Below are 20,660 nucleotides of genomic sequence, written 5' to 3'. Positions count from 1 at the left end.
GGTTCTCAAGGTCCAAACCCTGACATCACCTCCTGTCGCTCATTCTACTGAGCTGATGGATTCCCTTAATGTTGCTTGTCTTTACCTCGAGGACTTCTCTTATTTCCTACCTTGGAGGGAAAAGAATCCATCTTCCTCACTTCCACACATGCTCCGGATTTCAGCCCTCTAGCATAAATTCGTTTTTTCAAATAATTTTGTCTCCAACTTCTAACGGGCTATGACTTCCTGTGGGGGAGTGAAAGCTCTTAATCAAAACTGTGGTGTTCCTATCCTCATCAAACGTCTTCAGCCTGCACTGTCTCCAACTCTTTAACTCCCAGTCATTCTTCATTCCTCATTTTTCTGCAGTTGGTTTCCTATGCATCCACTGGATTAAAGCCAATCCCTTAAAGATCATCACTAATCTCCTGCCAATAAAATGTAATAGCCCCGCCCCCCAATTGGTCAAAGCGTCCTTTATTCCCTCATTCACTTAAACTGAATGTCAGGCACTATGCTGAACCCTGGGTATACAGTCATCACTCAGTATTTGCAGGCGATTGGGTCTGGGATCCCCCATGGATACCAAAGTTCCCAGATACTCCAGGACCTTGTGTAAAATAACACAGTATTTGCAAATAACCTTTACACCCTTCCATATACTTAAATCATCTCTCCCTTATTTGTGCTCCCCAACACATGCAAATGCAATGTAAATCATTGTTATACTGTACTGTACTAGGGAATAATGTCAAGAAAAAGTCTGTATATGTTCAGTATAGAGACAATTTCTCCCAAATATTTTTGAACCCTTGTGAGTTGAAACCATGCATGTGAGCTCCATGGATAGAGGGCCAGTTACATAGGCAAAAAGAAACACCCAGTCTTTAAGGAGACTACAGTATAAAAAAGGCATAGGTAAGGTACAAAGGGAGGTAGGACCACCTCAATCTGCCTAGGGGTGTGAGAGAAAGCTTCAAGGAGGAGCAGATCTTAAGATAGGAAGTGTGTATACATTCCCAGCCAGGGAACAGATCTGCAAGGAACAGAGGCACAGTCACACGAAGTAGAGAATATTGCTCTGCTGTGGAGAGGGACTGGGTCCCACATCAGCTACTGTCACATTTTATCAGGAAGGTACTGGGGTGAATGAGGGGATCTCTGGGCAGTTTTAACAAAGAATGGCACATCCCATTTTAGATGTGATAAACCACACAAGTGCTAGCTCCTCTGTTGACATCATCAGCTCCACCCCTCACTTCGCTCTCCTATGCATCACACTTCTTAGATTCCTTCCAGCAAGATCCCAGGTTAAATCCCGCTAACAGGAGGCCTTCAGGTGGGATCATAAAGGTGGTAGCTGTGGGCAGGTAGCTGGCAAATGTGGGATGCTGGCAGCCATTTCCCATTTCACTTCATCTCCATTTCCCCCAAGGTTCCAATCTTACCTCTGTCGCCTGGGAAGATGACCCCAGTGCTGTCTCTCTACTCTGGCCTTTCTCCTCTGAACCACACCCACATTTCCACCGATTCCCTGGACACTTCAACCTGGAGCCTCGAACCAATAAACCCCAAAATAAAAACCATCTATATGTACTGCAGTGGTGCCCTTTCATGAGTCCACATTAAAAAAAAAAAGAAAAAACCAGAAAGACAACAATAAAAAAAATGCAACACAATTAAATGGTCCATTTATGTGACTCAAAACTGCAGCCAAGTTCATGGAAAATGTGTATTTCAAAACATGATGCATGGGGGTGGACAAGAAGGTAAGTCTTCACTTGGGACTTTTTTTTTTTTTTTTTGACAGGCAGAGTGGACAGTGAGAGAGAGAGAGACAGAGAGAAAGGTCTTCCATTGCCATTGGCTCACCCTCCAGTGGCCGCCGCATCGCGCTGATCCAAAGCCAGGAGCCAGGTGCTTCTCTTGGTCTCCCATGCGGGTGCAGGGCCCAAGGACTTGGGCCATCCTCCACTGCCTTCCCGGGCCACAGCAGAGAGCTGGACTGGAAGAGGGGCAACCGGGACAGAATCCGGCGCCCCGACCGGGACTAGAACCCGGTGTGCCGGCGCCGCAGGTGGAGGATTAGCCTGTTGAGCCATGGCGCCGGCCCACTTGGGACGTTTGCATCCCATTATTGGAGTGACTTAGACTGATCTAGATTCCTGCTCATGTGCATCCTAGGAGGCAGCAGGTGAGGGCTCAACTACTTGGGTCCCTGCCACCCATGTGGGGGACCCCAGATGGAGTTCCTGACCCCTGGCTTTGGCCTAGCCCAGCCCTGGAGCTGTGGAGTGAGCCAGCAGGTAGAAGAGATCTCCCTCTCTCTCTCTCCCTTCGTCCCTCTCTCTCTCGGGAATGAACCAGAAGATGGAAGTTCTCTTTCTCTCATTCTGCCTTTCAAGTAAATAAAATTAAACAATCGTAACAAAAAATATTCATAGGTTTCAATATTTTTGTATCAAAAAAAATCTCTTAAATCCACTTTCCACAAACTTTTATATAAGCACCCTCATCTACTTCACTCTTATTCAGGTGAAATATTTGACAGCCTACAATGTCGCAGCTAGGTCCTGGGAATATAACATTTAATAAGCTTGATGTGTTTTCTGCCATCAAAGAGCTTACGGTCTAGTGGGAGATCTAGGAGAATTCTGGGGCCAGCATTGTGTACAGCAGGTAAAAGCTGCCTCCTGCAATGCTGGCATCCTGTACAAGCACCAGTTCATGTTCTGGCTGCTACATTTCTGATCCAGCTCTCTGCTAATGACCTGGGAAAAGCCGTGGAGGATGGACCAAATGTTTAGGCTCCTGCCACCCACGTGGGAGACCCAGTGCTGGTCATTGTGGCCATTTGAGGAGTGAAACAGTGGATGGAAGGTCTATCTATCTCCCTCTCTCCCCCTCTCTATAACACTTTCAAAATAAATAAATAAAATAAAATAAAATTTTTAAAAAGAATGATCTAGAACTCTAAGACAGTCATGAAACTGTTTTTCTGTTATCCTTCAAGTGTGCTCAGTAACTTCTCTGGTATTTATGAAAACTTTCTTGAAGGCTTTCCCCTTCTTTCCGTTACCAACTCCCTTATCAGCTAGAAACCTTCACCTGGATCGTTCCTCTGGTTTACTAGAATAGACTTCTTCCTGTTCTGTGGCCTTCCTTCAATAGGTTGATAAAACACATATACACACGCGACATAATTTGCAGTTTTGGGGGTTACTGACAGACCCTCTGTGGCCAACTCCTAGATCCTTTTGGGGTTCTTTCGTTGACCCAAAGAACCCTCAGTCTCTCCTGCCTTCACCACCCCCAGCCTAAAGCACAGTCCTACATGTCTCTCCCCTGTTAGACACTGTCAGTGGTCATTTCCCACAACAGCTGTGTCCACCTCAGCCTCTGGCCTTCTTTTCCCACAAGTCTTCCACACAAACCCTACCTTCCTTCTGAACCAAGACGCAGACCTAAACAAGCTCCCATGTGGCCTCATTTCATTGGCTTTGTTCTTCTACCTCCCTCTGCCCCAGCCCCCAATCTAATGCCCTGTTTCTCCAAAGCTCTCTCCTTTGGGCTACCTTGACACTTGGCCCTTTGCCACTCCGTGTTGTAGAGCTGCCTATCAAAACCTTTTTCGTTTGAGAGCAGAGATCGTCTTAGTTTTGAATCCCATGACATACGTGGCATCACATGGCCAGCCAAAGCTCAGTGTATTTTAAAAATCGTGTGACTAAATTAAACCCAAGTCTCTCTTCCATATCTTAGTCCCATTGTATCCTTCATCCTATTTCCTTTTCAGTATCACTATCCTTCAAATATTTGGAGACAATTACCTTGTCCTTTTCCTTATCTGTATAAAATCCAGAAGATGCTGGCTTTTGTTCATCCAGTTGAATGTAAACACAACTCATACACACAAATAGTCAAGCAGCCTCTAAGGAGCCTCCCATCCCAACTTTGACTCCCGTACAATGTGGTGTCTCTTCACACCCACCACCATTTAGCTAAAGGAAGGCAGGAACAGATAATACCACCCTTATCTTAGTCATTTTGCAAGTATAAACATTAAAGCTGGCAAAGCACTTGGAGCTTTGGAACAAAAAGGGAATACAATCAGTCATGAATAAATCTGGTTCGGGGATAAAGAATCAGTTCTGACTCTGCTATAGACACTGTGACCCAGGACAAAAACTCAGCATATCTACATTTGCACACGAAGGAGTCTATGAAAGCACGGGAATGCATACTACTGCAATAACATAAAAAAGTACCCAGGACTATATTCAAACATTAAAGCTGAAAATAAGAAAGCCACAGACTATTGTTTCACTTTAAGATGCCCCTAATTGAGTTAGTCTTGGAGTTTTAAAATTATTCAGGCTGGGGCTGGTGCTAAGACATACCCAGTAAAGCTGCTGCCTGCACCCCATATGGCACAGGCTCCTGCCCTTGCTGCTCCACTTCCAATTTTACTCCCTGCTAATGGCCTGGGAAAAGCAGTGAGAGGTGGAAGTGCTTGGACCCCTGCTACCAACATGGGAGACGTGGAAGAAGCTCCTGGCTCCTGGCTTTGGCCTGGCTCATCCCTGGCCATTGTGGCCATCTGGGGGGTGAACCAGCAGATGGAAGATTCTCTCCCTCCTCTCTCTCTCTCTCCCCCTCTTTCTGTTAACTCTTTCAAATAAATAAATCTTAAAAAAAAATTATCTAGACCACACACACACAAAATCTATTTGGCTATTCATTTCTATTGGTCTTGTAGCCCTAGTGTCTTCAACTATAATGGTGAGCCATGGGAAAAACTGTGATTTTCACCTACCAACAGCGTCCCAACACACTGTTTCCCTCTCAGATGTATCAAATGCAGAACATATTCTTTAGAATGGCCAATTCTTAGTGGAATTACCTTGAACTTTTGGGCCAAGTTTATGTGCCTTCCCAGATTGCCTAGGTTACCACTAATGCAAATAATTATGTTGCCCTTAAAGTGGTTTAAAAAAAATCACCTACTCATTTCCTTAAGTTAAACTGTTCAGAAACAATTCTAGAAAGTATTTTCTTTTTTTTTTTTTTTTTTTTTGACAGGCAGAGTGGACAGTGAGAGAGAGACAGAGAGAAAGGTCTTCCTTTTGCCGTTGGTTCACCCTCCAATGGCCGCCGCGGTAGCATGCTGCGGCCGGCGCACCGCGCTGTTCCGATGGCAGGAGCCAGGTGCTTCTCCTGGTCTCCCATGGGGTGCAGAGCCCAAGCACTTGGGCCATCCTCCACTGCACTCCCTGGCCACAGCAGAGAGCTGGCCTGGAAGAGGGGCAACTGGGACAGGATCGGTGCCCTGACCGGGACTAGAACCCGGTGTGCCGGCGCCGCAAGGTGGAGGATTAGCCTGTTGAGCCACGCGCCGGCCCTCTAGAAAGTATTTTCAAATGTAATGCTTCCTATTAGGAAAACTGCTTATGAGGGTCTGAAGGCTCAGTCACAACCAAATTAACACTTTGCAACCAGTGCAAAGAATAGAGTAGTAATTTTTTTTTTTTTCAAACAGTTCATGCTAATGACCTGCCTGCCATGGTTCCCTTGGTTAGATCACTTAGGCAGGAGTCACTACATCTGACAAGGAACCAATCTCATAACTATGTTTAGGGTTTATCAGTTTTCTAGCTTTAAAAGTTTATGCATCCAAATAGTAAGATTCTTAAATGATGTTGGTCAAAATTTTATTAAAAACTCAAATAACAGGTGCCGGCGCCCTGGCTCACTTGGTTAATCCTCCACCTGCAGCGCCGGCATCCCATACGGGCGCTGGGTTCTAGTCCCGGTTGCTCCTCTTCCAGTCCAGCTTTCTGCTGTGGCCCCGGAAGGCAGTGGAGGATGGCCCAAGTGCTTAGGCCCTGCACCCGCAAGGGAGACCAGGAAGAAGCACCTGGCTCCTGGCTTTGGATCGGTGCAGTGCCGGCCGTAGAGGCCATTTGGGGGGTGAACCAAAGGAAGGAAGACCTTTCTCTCTGTCTTTCTCTCTCACTATCTATAACTCTACCTGTCAAATTAAAAAAAAAAAAAAAAAACCTCAAATAACATGTACATTATATCAGTATCTTTACGTTTGGGAGAGCACTAACTGAATTCAGCTCTTTACTGAGTTATTATAAATAGCATAAGAATACTTATAACCTATCCTCAAAATACACTTAAGGGTAGGCTATTTTTCCTTCTGCAATTCCTAGAATTGTTCCAATTCAGCTAAGACTAAAAAAGTGGCTCACATCTAGAACACACAATATGGCAGCCAGGGCTCATTGATCAATGGCAAAAGAGAGAGAGCCTTAGACCTCTTTTTAGAGTACAAATATGGGTAAGCTGGTATCTGATTTCATTTCTTCCTAAAATCCACTAAAGCTAAAGGAAGAACACATAAGCAGGGAGAATGAAAGGAGACAACAGCAACAAAATGTGGCAACCCCAGAAGGTGCATGGTAGCGTAGACTCAGTTGATGTGAGAAAGTCCACCTCAAACCAACAGTGGGTTTGGCTGAGACCCAATCCAATTTACATCAGAAAATCCTCAAGGGCACAGAAATTGAGAGTATCAGGTATCGCTAAAACAGGATAAAATGTGTGAGGTGAGGCCAAAAGAAACATAACCAGGCAAGTCGTTTTAAAGTTAGCTCCTAGGGCTGGCACTGTGGTGTAGCAGGAAAGGCTGCCACCTGTAGTGCCAGCATCCCATATGGGCACTAGTTCGAGTCCCTGCTGCTCCACTTCCAATCCAGCTCTCTGCTATGGCCTGGGAAAGCAGCAGAAGATGGCACAAGTACTTGGGCCCCTGCACCCACGTAGGAGACCAGAAGAAGCTCCTGGCTCCTGGCTTCAGATCGGCTCAGCTGTTGCAGCCAACTGGGGAATGAACCAGTGGATGGAAAACTTCTGTCTCCTTCTCTCTCTGTGTAACTCTGCCTCTCAAATAAATAAATAAATCTTTAAAACAAAAGAAGTTAGCTCCCTAGGTTCATTCCCCAACTCCACATAGTAGTGCAACTATGTTTTTCCTAAATGGGCAAATATTTAGAGGCAAGGAACTCCAGACAGAAAAGAACTAAAATAAGAGGGATTCAGTAATATAAATATAAAATATATGCATACATATAAAATATATATAAAGGCAATGACCATCAACACAGCTCTGAAACAGCAATAGGCTCTTACCCTGAAGGCCAGCTGTCTTAAGATTATGGAATCTGACCACCCAAGAGACAAGGCCTTAAAGATACCTCAACAGGCGTTTCCCAAAAGAAAGACCCCCTCAAATTTTCCAATTGGGAGTTTAGATTTGTCTGACCTTAATGTGGTAAGCACACTCATGTTTTCAAAACTTTATTTATTTATTTATTTGACAAGTAGAGTTATAGACAATGAGAGAGAGAGAGAAAGGTTTTCCTTCTGTTGGTTCACTCCCCAAATGGCCGCTACAGCTGGCGCTGTGCCGATCCAAAGCCAGGAGCCAGGTGCTTCTTCCTGGTCTCCCATGTGGGGGCAGGGCCCAAGCACTTGGGCCATCCTCCACTGCCCTCCCGGGCCACAGCAGAGAGCTGGACTGGAAGAGGAGCAACCGGACCTAGAACCCGGCACCTATATGGGATGCTGACACTGCAGGCAGGAGGATTAACCAAGTGAGCCATGGCACCAGCCCCTCAAAACTTCTAATCAAGTTTGTGTCTTATTCATGAGCTGATAACCAAAGATTACCAAGCAACTGAGAAGTCTCTAATATGGAACACAGAACTAAAAGGCAATAGGTAAGATCAACTTGAAGAGAAACAACACAAGAAAACTTCCTAGGAAGAGCACATGATAGAGTTGGAAAATGGAAAGGCTTATTAGAAAGTTCAATATTTGGATAACGGGATTTTCTGAAAGTGAGAACAGAAAAAATAAGTGCAAGAAATTCACTAATGAATTAAGTCTAGAGAACTGAAGGATGTGGTTGCTATATTTACGTAGCCTCCCGTGTGTCCAATGGGTTAAGCACAATGAATTAAAATAGGTCCTCACCAAGGACTTCCACTGTGAAATTTCAGAACACGGAAGACAAACTGTCACAAGCATCCAGATAAGGAGGAAAACAAATTACACACTAGAGACAAAAGTGGCTTTGAATCTTCCATCAACAACACAGAAACCAAGTGCCATCTTCAAAATTTTGAAGGAAGACGTACCTACAATTTAGAATCCTGTATCTACCAAACTATCAACTGAGACACCAGAACACATGCTGCATGTAGACATGAAATTATCTACAGCATTTATCTTCCGTGTACCTTTCTTCAAACTACTAGAGGCTGTCACTACAGCAAAATGAGATTAGAAAACTGAGAGGCCTCTCTCCACAAATAGAGTAGATATAGGAATACAGGAAAAAGAAGGCCCAAGAAAGAAGGGAAACACCAGCAATGACCGCTACACATGGGATCTAAGTATTGTGACTTGAGACATATTGAGCACTACCAGTTCCAAAATTCCCATTGCTAATAGGCCTACAGGGTGCTTAACTCAGTTTGGTCCAGGTTCTTCTCTGTGTTTATCTGCTTTTGATCAAGTCTAAAGAAGTTTGTTTTCCCCTTCACACACTAGTGAATTGAGCAGCTGACCTTTAATTTAAACCTCACCCCCAGCCCCATACCCAACTGTTGTGCTTCAATCTACTCCAAGGGACTGGAGGGAAGCCACTGTGAGGGATGACACAAAAACCGGGGGTGTAGGGGTGGGTGGGCATTTGGTGCAGTGGTGAAGGCATTGCTTGGGTTGTCCACATCACACATCAGGGTGCCCAGGTTTGGGTTCTTGCTCCTCTTCTGTTCCAGCTTCCTGGTAGTGTGCACCCTGGAAGGTAGCAGGCGATGGCTCAAGTACTTGGTTTTCTGTCACCCACATGGGAGACCTGGATTGAGTTCTAAGCTTCTGGCATTGACTTAGCCCAGCCCCAGCAGTGTGTCCATTTGGGAGAATGAACCAGCAAATTGAAGGCATTTGTCTGTCAGTCTGTGTGTCTCCCTGTGCCTTCCAAATAAAATGAAAATAACTGAATTTTAAAAAAATAAAAGAGCAGGGGCCAGCACTGGTATAGTAGGTAAAGCCTCTGCCTGTGGCACCGGCATCCCATATGGGTGCCAGTTCGTGTCCTGGCTGCTGACTTCCAATCCAGCTCCCTGCTAATGTGCCTGGGAAAGCAGCAGAAGATGGCCCAAATGCTTGGGCCCCTGCACCCATGTGGGAGACCCTGAAGAAGCTCCAGGCTCCTGGCCTCAGTCTAGCCCAGCCCCTGCCATTGCAGCCATCTGGGGAGTGAACCAGTGGATGGAAGACTTCTCTGTCTCTCCCTCTCTCTGTAATTCAACCTTTCAAGTAAAAATTTTAAAATAACAAAACTAATTCTACTTTAAAAAAAAAAAAAGAGTAGTTATTGAAAAGGAAGTAGAATTGAAAAGGGACATTTACAAGCCTAAGAGAATTGTAAGTTCTGTTTTTAATATGGGTGGCAAGCACGCAGGTCATTTTTCTTTATTTCTGTTCTTTAAATGACAGTCATGCTAGGGGCCAGCATGGTGGCTTAACACGTTAACCCACAGCCTACGATGCTGACACCCCATTCCAGAGCGCTGGTTCAAGTGCTGGCTGGTCTGCTTCCAAACCAGCTCCTACTAATGGCCTGGGAAGGCAGTGGAAGATGGCTCAAGTGCCTGACCCCTGCCACCCATATGGGAGACCCAGACGGAGTTCTGGGCTCCTGGTTTCTGCCTGGACCTGCTGTTGTGGCCATTTGGGGTGTGAACCAGAAAACACAAGATCTGTCACTCTGCCTTTCACATAAATAATCTTTAAAATCTTTAAAAAATGACTCATGATCTTTGTAAGATCTTCTGAATGTACAACCCATTAAATATACACACAAGATAGTACAGTCTTATAAGCAGAATTTCCCTTCTTTTAAATACAGAGAAGTATTTTTATTGATAGACACATCTTGGGATTCCCCCCAACTCTCAAAAGGTCTTAATTACAATTCACTGCTTCCTGACAATTATTTGTGGGTTGGCCCATCACTTTGCAGGATAATGCAAAGGTTTAGGAGAAGGAAGCGAAACTCAGAGGACAAACAGAACTTGTAGTTTCCAGTGCTCTCCTAACACAGTAACATTTTGCTTAATTTTGTGAAAACAATTTCCTATACACCCAGCCCAAACCTATTTATGGTGGCATTTATTTCAGTTTCTCAAAAACTGTATGAAAGATTTTTTCCTTTTTTTTTTTTTTTTTTTTAAAGCAAATTCAAGGTTAGGTGAGAAAATCAATCCAAAAGCACAGAAGGTAAGATCTACATCTACTTAATTCTTCCCACAAAGATTCCCCTGGGAGATAAGGCTAACACCACACCAACTTCTGAATATAGTCCAAAATAAGACCTATGAGCCACAGAGATTCCAGGAATTTCTGGTAGGGAACATTTAATTTCTATCCTCTTCTCTCTTTTCATCAGTGCTATGGTCATTTGTGCATAATTAGGTGCTCCCAGTAATGGTCAGCTGTTGTCAGGTGCTAGGGGGACAGCCACAACTGTTTCCCCCTGGCAGACAAAGCGGTGCTACTTGTGTGGCATACTGGCTGCTAGTCCCAGCAGGCCCCTTCAAGAGAACCAACATTTCCCAGGTCAACCCAAACATCCCTAACATATAAGGATTCCCAGCTAGGAAGCTTGGGCCTGCAGAATAAAACCGCAGAAAGAGGTCCCCTCTGCTGAAAGCCACCGGAAGAACTCCTGGGGACAACTGGCCTGATCTTCAAACATGGCCATGACTGACAACCAACAGCTTTGTTTCCTAATTTCTTTCTTTCTTTCTTTCTTTTTTTTTTTTTTTTTGACAGGTAGAGTGGACAGTGGGAGAGAGAGAGAGAGAGAGAGAAAGTTCTTCCTTTTGCCGTTGGTTCACCCTCCAATGACCACTGCAGCTGGTGCACTGAGGCCGGCGTATCGCGCTGATCTGGCAGGAGCCAGGTGCTTCTCCTGGTCTCCCATGTGGGTGCAGGGCCCAAGGACTTGGGCCATCCTCCACTGCCTTCCCGGGCCATAGCAGAGAGCTGGCCTGGAAGAGGAGCAACCAGGACAGAATCTGGTGCCCAGACCGGGACTAGAACTTGGTGTGCCGGCGCCGCAGGCGGAGGATTAGCCTATTGAGCCGCGGCGCCGGCCTTAACTTCTTCTTCTGAACCACCCTCCCTACTGCTCAAGATGTAAAAGCAAATGGAAACCACTGAGGACACGTGTCATAAAAAGTTTCAAATCCACATGCAACATAATGGAAAAACAAAAACAAGAACCCAAGGGTCATCATCAAGTTTTCTGTTTTATTTAAGATTTTAGTTTTAATTCTGAAGAAAGAGGTACATTTCCTTGTTTTTAGTTTTAGCGTCAGGTTATAACCAGGTTTCTGTTTTCTTTTCTCCTGTCTTTTCAATACTGCACAAACGTCCAGAAACTACAGGGTAAGTAAAAGCTGCAGGCAAGGAGGTCAGAGATTTGCTCCTGATGGTGATCAATGGCCCCAGAGCAGTGCTATCTCAGAGTGCCCTCATCAGGTGAATTTAAGGTCAAAGAAGATTCTGATAGAGGAGAAAGACTGAAGAAATCACTTATATTTTAGCTCATATATCATGTCTAGGTATTAAATCTGTGGATACTTTTTTCTTTAAAACATTTGAATTTGCTTGAAATCTAAAGCCAAAAATTTTTTCTCCTTTAAAAAAAAAATCACTTCTTCCCTCCTTATAAACTCTTTAGCAATAGGCAAGTAAGTTACTACTACAGATCAGTTTGTCTTTCCATCAACTTCCAATAAATTCTTTTGCTTAACAACACAATCAAGTCCTCCCCATTAACCCGCCAAAAGAGTTAAAAATTAAATTAAATTAAAAGCTTTTTCCCTGCAGTAGTGATAAGCTGAATACAAGATAGATGCCAGGACCACTGCTTTCCCCATGCATTTAGCAATCTCATTTCAGTTAACCTGGTTTCAAACTTCTGCAGTTGGTAACGCATTTACTCGACCTTTCCTATGGATTAATCTTCATTTTCTGCTAAGCAGATCACGTCATTATTATGCGCAACAGACAAACAGTAATTTTCTAAGTATTGAGACTGCCCTTTGATTTCTTTTTTTTTCCTCTCCTTAAAAAGGCATTTTTTAGAAACATTCAACAGTGTCACTCTAATGCTGGATCAATAGAAACTTTTACAATTAAAAAAAAAAAAGATGGTAATGACCCTGTGATCGCATTGCATCTGGGGATAGGGAGAAAAAAAAAAATTGATCAGGAACTGGATTCTTCAGAACGTAAGAGATGAGAAGGGAGCTGTGGGTAGGCTGAGAGGGAGAAAACAGGGTGGGACAAATCCTGCATTTTCTAATGGTTTCTCCTCTTTGCCTAGTGGCGGTCCAGTGTTGAACTCTGTAGTAAATCTGTGGGGGTTTTGCTGGGGGGTCTGAAGGCTGTCTGAAAGCCTGGGGGTGGGGAGTGGAAGCTGGAAGGATTTGAAGGAGGAGGGTAGGGATTCCAACTGGCTCTGTGCAGAGGGATCTGTGTGCTGAAGGGGGCGCTGTGGTGCGTTTGCGACGGAGCAGCACTGGGGCCGTCCATCTCTGTGAGGGCCTGAAGGGATTTTAGCCAGTGTGGAGGATTGTCGTCTTGAAGAGAGTCTAAACTGTTTCCTGAAGATGCTGGAATACCTAAAGGAGAGAAAAGAAAACAAAGAGGAAAAATGGTGAGTTTGTGCAGAAGGAATAAGTCTGCCGAAAAATTTTAGAAAAAACAAAAGGGGTTAGTTTCTCCAAGGAGGAACCCCAAGGAAATTATGACCTTCAACCCCTTCCACGTAAGATCTTTTAAACCTTATGCTCCTTTCATCCTCCCGGCCACAACGACCACGATTTACTATCACACAAACCCTTGACTTCAACTACACAAACTTAGTCCCCCAGTGTCACAGAGGCGGAGCTGCAAATGATTACCAGAAGGTGGTACTTCCCAATCATGCTTTTCCTTCTCTAACAGGGATACATCACAAGATAGCCTTATAATAGAGAGCTTTATTTTAAAAAAAAAAAAAAAAAAAGTGGAGTATGTTCCTTATAAGAAGGCTAAAATTAGATCCTTTTGCACTTTGAGGCCTACAAAACACACGCATGCTGCCAGACATTAACACCTACTTAGACCAAAAGAAGCCAATGAGGCACCCAATGCCTTAGGACTGGACTAGGCTGACAGGTTCACCAAGACTGCAGGACCTCTGAGAATGAGACAAGCACCCCATGTTTGTGGCTTTGTAAAAAGAAACTTTTGTTGAAGAGACTTCTGTCTTAATTTAATCTGTGCTAAAAACCAAATCGATGGCAGTGAGTGGAGCTGAAGGGAGTGAGAGAGTTACCTGTGATGATGGCTGGGTCTGTCCAGCTGCCAGGGCTGTCCCAACTCAGGCTTTCGGTGGTGGCAGTGTTGGACGTTGGTGCACTGTGGTTGGCGTTGGAGGGGGAAGAAGAATTGGGCAGTCCACCAAAGTTGATGTTAATGTTGGGTAGAAGTGCCCTTAGCCCGTCCTGCCATTCCTTCATATTTAAACTCTCTACAGAACTGCTGTTGTCTGGGAGATTTACCAACAAAAAATGAAAGATAAAAAAAAAATAAAAAGCTGACGTTAGAAACATGTGTTGTTCTTTAGTGGTTAAGCGGGAGAAGATTTACTCTTTCTTTACTGAGCATTTAAAATAAGTTGTCCTAGCAAGGTAAACGTGGTTAGGATTTTGCTCGTGAGCTCAGAGCCCCCGAAGTAAGTGAGGAAAACTTGCTTTAGGGGCAGGACAAGGAGTTTCTCGTCTGTCTCGAGCCTCTTCATCATTACGTGTGTGCACGTCACCAGTCCAGGGTAAAGACTCAATGCTCTGGAGCACAATCTGATTAATGCCACATTAGAAAGTGTGTCAGTGAGGCATTTGGCCAGCTGAGCACTACGAAAAACGCAAGTCTGCCAAGTTCACTACAGGAACCTATTTAAGAGCCCGTTGAATGGAAATGTCATTTTCTGAAGGATAAACACAAGTCAGTAGGAAAAGAAAATTAAGTTCTTCCTGATTATAAAATGACAGAAGTGCTTTTTAGAGGTGAAGGACAGTAATGAACAGGCTTCTTTGAGTTTGAAAAGAATATTCTGGTACTGCCACGAGGCAGGGGGCTAAGACATCTCTTAGAATAATTTCCAATACAGTCTGCCCACTGTCCTCCAACAGTTCTGCCTATTATTCAACACCCGACTCCTGGGCTCCTACAATTTTCTGGATCTAGTTATGAGTAACATCAAATAAAAGACACTATCAACGAACAGACTTTATAGAAATTGTGACTAACCTGATCTACCACCACGGGTAAGCCTAACAACTGCTTAGACTATAAGAACATAGGCCAAATTATCAACTGGAGTTTTTGAAAAAAAAAAAAAGGAAACATTTTTGGCTCTACAGAATTGATTAGTGGTCAACATGGAGGGTGATAATGTGGATGGCCGTGATAATGATGTTTTATGAGGCACAGTCTGTCTGACCTGGTGAATCTGGAATTTTCTTTCTATAATTTTGCTTTGTATCAGTCACTGCTGATACATTACATCATGTTTCAGCAAATGAACCATTTAACTTGACTAATCTTATTTATAAAAAGACCAAAAACTACAACCAAATCTGATGAAAGCCATCTCTGAGGTTACTAAGATGAAGAAAAAGTACCTTATGCTTTACAAACAAGACAAAAGGGGAAATACATTCTTCAAACATCTTTTCACAACTGATATAATTTACTAAACCTCACCCTTCTTAAATTTCCATGCTATTTTACATTTGTAGTGCTGTACAATCTGTCAAGGCACTTCCCAGCCGATTACTTCATTATCCCCACAACAGCCCTGTGGGGTAGGCAGAGGAGGAGGAATAATCTGCATTTAATAGACAAAGAAACAGACTGCAACATAATTTCCAAGTTCACAGGACGTATTACTGAAAGCATGAATCCAGATTCTATCTAAAGACTCTTTATTATTTTTATTTTTTAATTTTTATTTATTTTTTTATTTTTTTGACAGGCAGAGTGGACAGTGAGAGAGAGAGAGACAGAGAGAAAGGTCTTCCTTTTTGCCATTGGTTTACCCTCCAATGGCCGCCACGGCTGGCGCGCTGCCGTCCAGCGCATCGCGCTGATCCGATGGCAGGAGCCAGGTACTTCTCCTGGTCTCCCATGGGGTGCAGGGCCCAAGCACTTGGGCCATCCTCCACTGCCTTCCCGGGCCACAGCAGAGAGCTGGCCTGGAAGAGGGGCAACCGGGACAGAATCAGTGCTAAAGACTCTTTATTAAAGTAGTACCAAACTCTCTATGTTGATCTTCTTTGTGTAAACTAATCGAGGATTTTTTTAAATGGGTCAAATATGTAAGGGAAAACCTGCAACCTATGAGACAAAACACACAGAAGTCTTACAGTGAAACACAGAGTAATTACATTATGTCCATTAGCTATGGTTGGCAGGACAACTGGTCATTTTGCAACCAAGAAAAAAAAAATTCGAATCAAAAATAAGATCATTAGAATTTCCCTTTGGCTCCCTAACTGCACAAGACACAAATGAGATCACAGTGACAAATGGAAGTCCTAGATTACCCTCATTTACAGGAAGGTTTGGTGTCCAGGGCAAATTCTAATCTTTGAAGTAGTCATATCCCCAGGTTGAACAACGTAAAATGGTTTCTAATTAATCAAAAAGTGAACTCTACAGAAGGGAAATTTCAAAGAAGGGACATGAAATTCCTCTGAAATTAAAAGAAAAAAAAAAAAGGATGTATAACTATATGGAAAAATTTTCAGGAAGACAAGTGTTCTTGAAGTATGTGGTCACAGTCATTAAAAAGAATCTATAGAGGGACCAGCACTGTGGTGCAGCGTAAGGGTAAGCTGTTATGGAAGATGCTGACATCCCATGTGGGAGCACTGATTCAAGTCCTGGCTGCTCTGTTTCTGACCCAGTTCACCTGCTAATGCACCTTGGAAAACAGTGGAAGATGGTTCAAGTACCTAAGCCCCTGCCACTCATGTGGGAAATTTGGATGGAGTTCTGGGCTTCAGCCTGGCCCAACCCAGGCCACTGGCCATGTGGCAAGTGAACCAGTAAATGGAAGATCTCTTTCTTTCTGCCTCTCCCTATCTCTGTCACTCTGGCTTTCAAACAAAAAAAAATATTAAAAAAAAAATAAAGAAAGGGGGCTGGCATTATGGCATACAGGGTAAAATTGCTGCCTGTGATTCTGATTTGAGTCCTAGCTGCTTCATTTCCCATCTTGCTCCCTGGTAATGGTCCTGGAAAAGCAGCAGCAGATGACCCAACTGCTTGGCCCCTGCCACCCACATGGGAGACTGGATAAGCTCCTGTCTTCTGCATAATCCAGCCCTGACTGTTGTAGCCATCTGGGGAATGAACCAGCGGATGGGAGATCTCTCTCTCTTTCTCTTTGTCTCTGTAACTCTTTCAAGTAAGTAAGTAAATAACTAAATAAGGAGAGAGAGGGAAAGGGAGAGGGAGAGGGAGAGGGAGAGAGGGAGGGGCAGAGACAGGAAGGCAGGGAGGGAAGGAAGGAAAAAGAGAAAAAGAAAAGAGAGAGCAGCAAGCCTATGCAGGGGCCACTGCTTGGTGCAGCAGGTTTAGCTGCCACTGGTGACGTCAGCATCCCATATCATAGTGCTGGTTTGAGTACCAGCTACTCCATACTTCCAAGCCAGCTTCTGGCTAATGCTTCTGGGAAGGCAGTGGAAGATAGTCCAAGGAACTGGGCCCTTGCATACACATGGGAGACCAGGATGGAATTCCTGGCTCCTGATTTCTGCCTGGTCCAGATCTGGTTGTTGTAGCCACTTGGGAAGTGAATCAATGAATGGAAGCTTGCTCGCTCTCGCTCTCTCTCTCTCACTCTCTCTCTGCCTTTCAAAAAAAAAAGAGAAAGAAAAACAAATCTATGCAGACGATGAGCCTTTCTCTTACACGAAATAGAGAAAAAGATAATACCACATAATTCACTCAAATATGTAACTGTATATTTACATAACATTTGCTCTAGATTTAGTGAAATGAAAATTCAGGGACACTTAAGTCTACATTAACAGAATACGACTTGCATTTATATAATATTTATTTGAAAACTGGTATTACAATAAAGACAATAGTGGGGAGTGTTATATGAGAACTCTATAGTTTCCACTCAATTTTGCTATGAACCTAAAACCACTTAAACCATAAACTCTAGTTTTTTATTTTTTTAAAAAGGACATTTGTTCCTTGTAGTAGACTAATAAAAATCAAGCAAGAGTATGTTAGCCAAAGAAATTTAGAGGGGCCGGTGCTGTGGCGTAGCAGGTAAAGCTGCCGCCTACAATGTCAGCATCCCATATGGGCACTGGTCAAGTCCCAGCTGCTCCACTTCTGATCAAGCTCTCTGCCATGGCCTGGGAAAGCAGTAGAAGATGGCCCAAGTCTTTGGGCACCTGCACCCACGTGGGAGACTTGGAAGCAGCTCCTGGCTCCTGACTTCAGATTGGCCCAGCTCTGGCCGCTGCAGCACTTGGAGTGAACTAGCAGATGGAAGACCTCTCTCTCTCTACCTCTGCCTTTCAAAAAAATGAAGGAATGAAGGAATGAAGGAATGAAGGAATGAAGGAATGAATGAATGAAGGAAGGAAGGAAGGAAGGAAGGAAGGAAGGAAGGAAGGAATTTAGATATGGCATGTGATAGAAAAACGAGAAACTCAGATCCTCCCAGATGCACTGTTTATAAGATACCTTGGGGAAATAAGTTAGTTTGGAATTCTGAACAATCTTGACCCCACCTCTCCCCCTCCACACACACACACACACACACACCAAAAAGTCATGTGCCTAGACATTTGGGGAACCTGTTGGTTTACGGTGAAGTCTCAAATGTTAGAGACGTGGATTGACATCTTTAGCTCTTAAATGAGACCATATTCCAAGTAGCTTAGAAGTTGTATCTTCACTTGTTCCCTCCATGATTGCTATGCCAACTGTTGGCATAAAGAAAGGGTAAAAGAAAGGAAGCTGAATTCTTAACCCTATTAAAATAGCTTATCTCAGTCTAGCCCCATCTAAAGTCACCCCATTTATCTCATACTCCACTGCCTCTGACCCAATTTGTTTTGGTTGCAAGTGCCTCTAATAATTATCTTCCCTGAAACACACACTGCATTAATGACATTTTGAATCACATAATGTTTTCTGGAGTTTAGTAGTATCACTAGCCTCTACACATGAGATATTAGTAGCTAGTTCCAAGCCTCCCCGCCCCATTTGTGGCTATCAAAATTGTCTTTAGACATGGCAGATGTCTCCTGGGAAAATCTCCAATGAGGACCACTAACAATGAAAGTTGATTCCTTTATTTCTAAGGCTCTAAATAACAATATAAGTTTTCATGATAAATAGTACAAGGACTTCGTCTACTCACTCAACCTGATGTTAGTTCATTTCACTTTATTTAAAAAGGGCTTTACACTGGGGTTCACCTGAATATGTACAGATCTATAGTTCTAACAGGGGAAACACTGGGCTGAGAACTACAGGTGGGTTGCACAAGGCAGTTCCACAAGTGGCTAGCAATATACCCTGGGGTATATATATCATATTTAGTCTCTTAATATCCTAGCATGCTCACTTCATAACTAGGAACAGCATCTGCCTTACTCTTATAAGGATAAAAAAAGAAAAGCAATTTAAAACCCATTTATTACTTGATAAATGCCTAGCAAAAAAGGCTTGTCTTTTGGTCAATCCTGATGATATGCAGTAAACTTTCTGAAGAAACAAGGCAGGGAATTTCTTATTTGCCAGTGTTCTCTTAGGAACTCATGGATAACACCCATCATTCTCACAGAAGTACTGTATGATCAATCTAATTAATAAGTGCTCTCACCACCAAAACATGGCAGACAAATAAGATACAGGAAAGTACTTAAAATTTCCCACAAGACTCGAATCAAACTAAGTATAATGAAAAATAAGTTGCTGATTATATTTATACCTAAAATAATACTAATTTTTATTTTAAAAGTAATTAGTAACAGTATGGGGGTGGGGCAGCACTGTGGCACAGCAGGTTAACGCCCTGACCTGAAGCGCCGGCATCCCATATGGGTGCTGGTTCAAGACCTGGCTGCTCCACTTCCTATCCAGCTCTATGCTATGGCCTGGGAAAGTAGTAGAAGATGGCCCAAGTCTTGGGTCGCTGCACCCGCGTGGGAGACCCGGAAGAAGCTTCTGGCTCCTGGCTTTGGATAGGCCCAGCTCCCGCTGTTGTGGCCAATTGGGGAGTGAGCCATCGGATGGAAGACCTCCCCCCCTCCCTCTCTCCTCTCTCTGTGTAACTCTTTCAAATAAATAAATAAATAAATCTTAAAAAAAAAAAAAAACAGTATTGGGGAAGGATTTTATTTTGAAATGATTGCTAACATGCTTATGCTAACATGCTTAAATGTTTTATGATGCTAAGACTAATTTTACTTTAGAATATATAAATAGTACGATGCAACACTCTTTTCAGTTTTAAACCATTTGAGGGCAACAGAGGGGACCAGGTTGTTTACAGCAACTTTATTTTTCAACATGGACCCCAAAGACATACAATTTTAAAGTACTTTCAAAGCAATTGTTTACTGAGTGCCCAAAGTGTGCAAGAAACACAAACGCACTGAAACCATGGCCTCTGTTCTCAAGGAGCTTAACGTGCAGACAGTGAGACAACAAAAATACCCCGGGAGCTCAACCCCAGTGATCTGAGAACGCAGAAGCAATGCTCAGGGTTACACTACCAAGAAAGGCTATCTACACTGGGGCTGGCGCGGTGGCAAGGCGGGTGAAGTCATCTTGTACTTAGGTAAACCCTCAACTTAATAGAACCTATAAGGTAAAATACCTAAGAGGAAGTAACTTACAAAGGAAAAGGGTTATTTTGACTTCTGGTTTTGGAGATTCACAGTTCAGGATCAGACGGCCCCACTGGTCTGATCTATGGTGAAGGTGACAGGTGGCAGACTATGTTGGTAGAAAAGACCAGCTGCAAGCAGGAGGCTGAGAGATAAACAGCACACAGTTCTGTCTGTGTTCTCTCCTCAAAAAGTCTCCATGAATTACTGGATCATGGGTGCTCCACTCTAACAAACCAATCCAATCTAATCACTTTCCCTGGCCCCACCTCAGATACCGTAATTGGATTAAGTCAATGCTTAATCTTATCAGATAAAACCAGGGATCAAGTTTTCAACACATGGCCCTTCGGTGACCCGACCAGACTATCATCCAAACCATAACACTTACTGTACATCCTAGCAATTCCAGTTCTAGATATTAACTACAAAAACATAATCCAAGGGGTGCCAGAGCTGTGGTGTAGTGGGTAAAGCCGTTGCCTGCAGTGCTGGCATCCCACATGAGCACCGGTTTGAGTCCTGGCTGCTCCACTTCCCATCCAGCTCTCTGCTATGACCTGGGAAAGCAGTAGAAGATGGCTCAAGTCCTTGGGTCCCTACACCCACATACGT

General features: G+C 43.6%; 1 protein-coding gene across 4 annotated transcripts in view; it reads right to left on the bottom strand.

Annotated features, from left to right (window-relative positions):
• Positions 1 to 11,353: 11,353 nt before the first annotated feature.
• The window catches only part of CNOT4 (CCR4-NOT transcription complex subunit 4), a 137,196-nt gene continuing 127,889 nt past the window's right edge, over positions 11,354 to 20,660 (bottom strand). For 2 of the 4 annotated variants that reach the window (XM_062195351.1, XM_062195415.1), the window contains exons 11-12: positions 13,451 to 13,663; positions 11,354 to 12,752 (exon numbers count right to left, since the gene is read on the bottom strand). In XM_062195351.1, coding sequence (XP_062051335.1) covers positions 12,451 to 12,752; positions 13,451 to 13,663 — 515 coding nt within the window. In that variant the 3' untranslated portion in view covers positions 11,354 to 12,450. The remainder of the gene's footprint in view (positions 12,753 to 13,450; positions 13,664 to 20,660) is intronic. The other 2 variants (XM_062195475.1, XM_062195545.1) reach the window with 1 other exon arrangement.

The sequence above is a fragment of the Lepus europaeus genome, chromosome 1, assembly GCF_033115175.1.
Source record: "Lepus europaeus isolate LE1 chromosome 1, mLepTim1.pri, whole genome shotgun sequence".
Classification (NCBI taxonomy): domain Eukaryota; kingdom Metazoa; phylum Chordata; class Mammalia; order Lagomorpha; family Leporidae; genus Lepus; species Lepus europaeus.
Note: the sequence above shows the minus strand (reverse complement) of the source record. Positions and strands in the feature narration are given on the sequence as shown.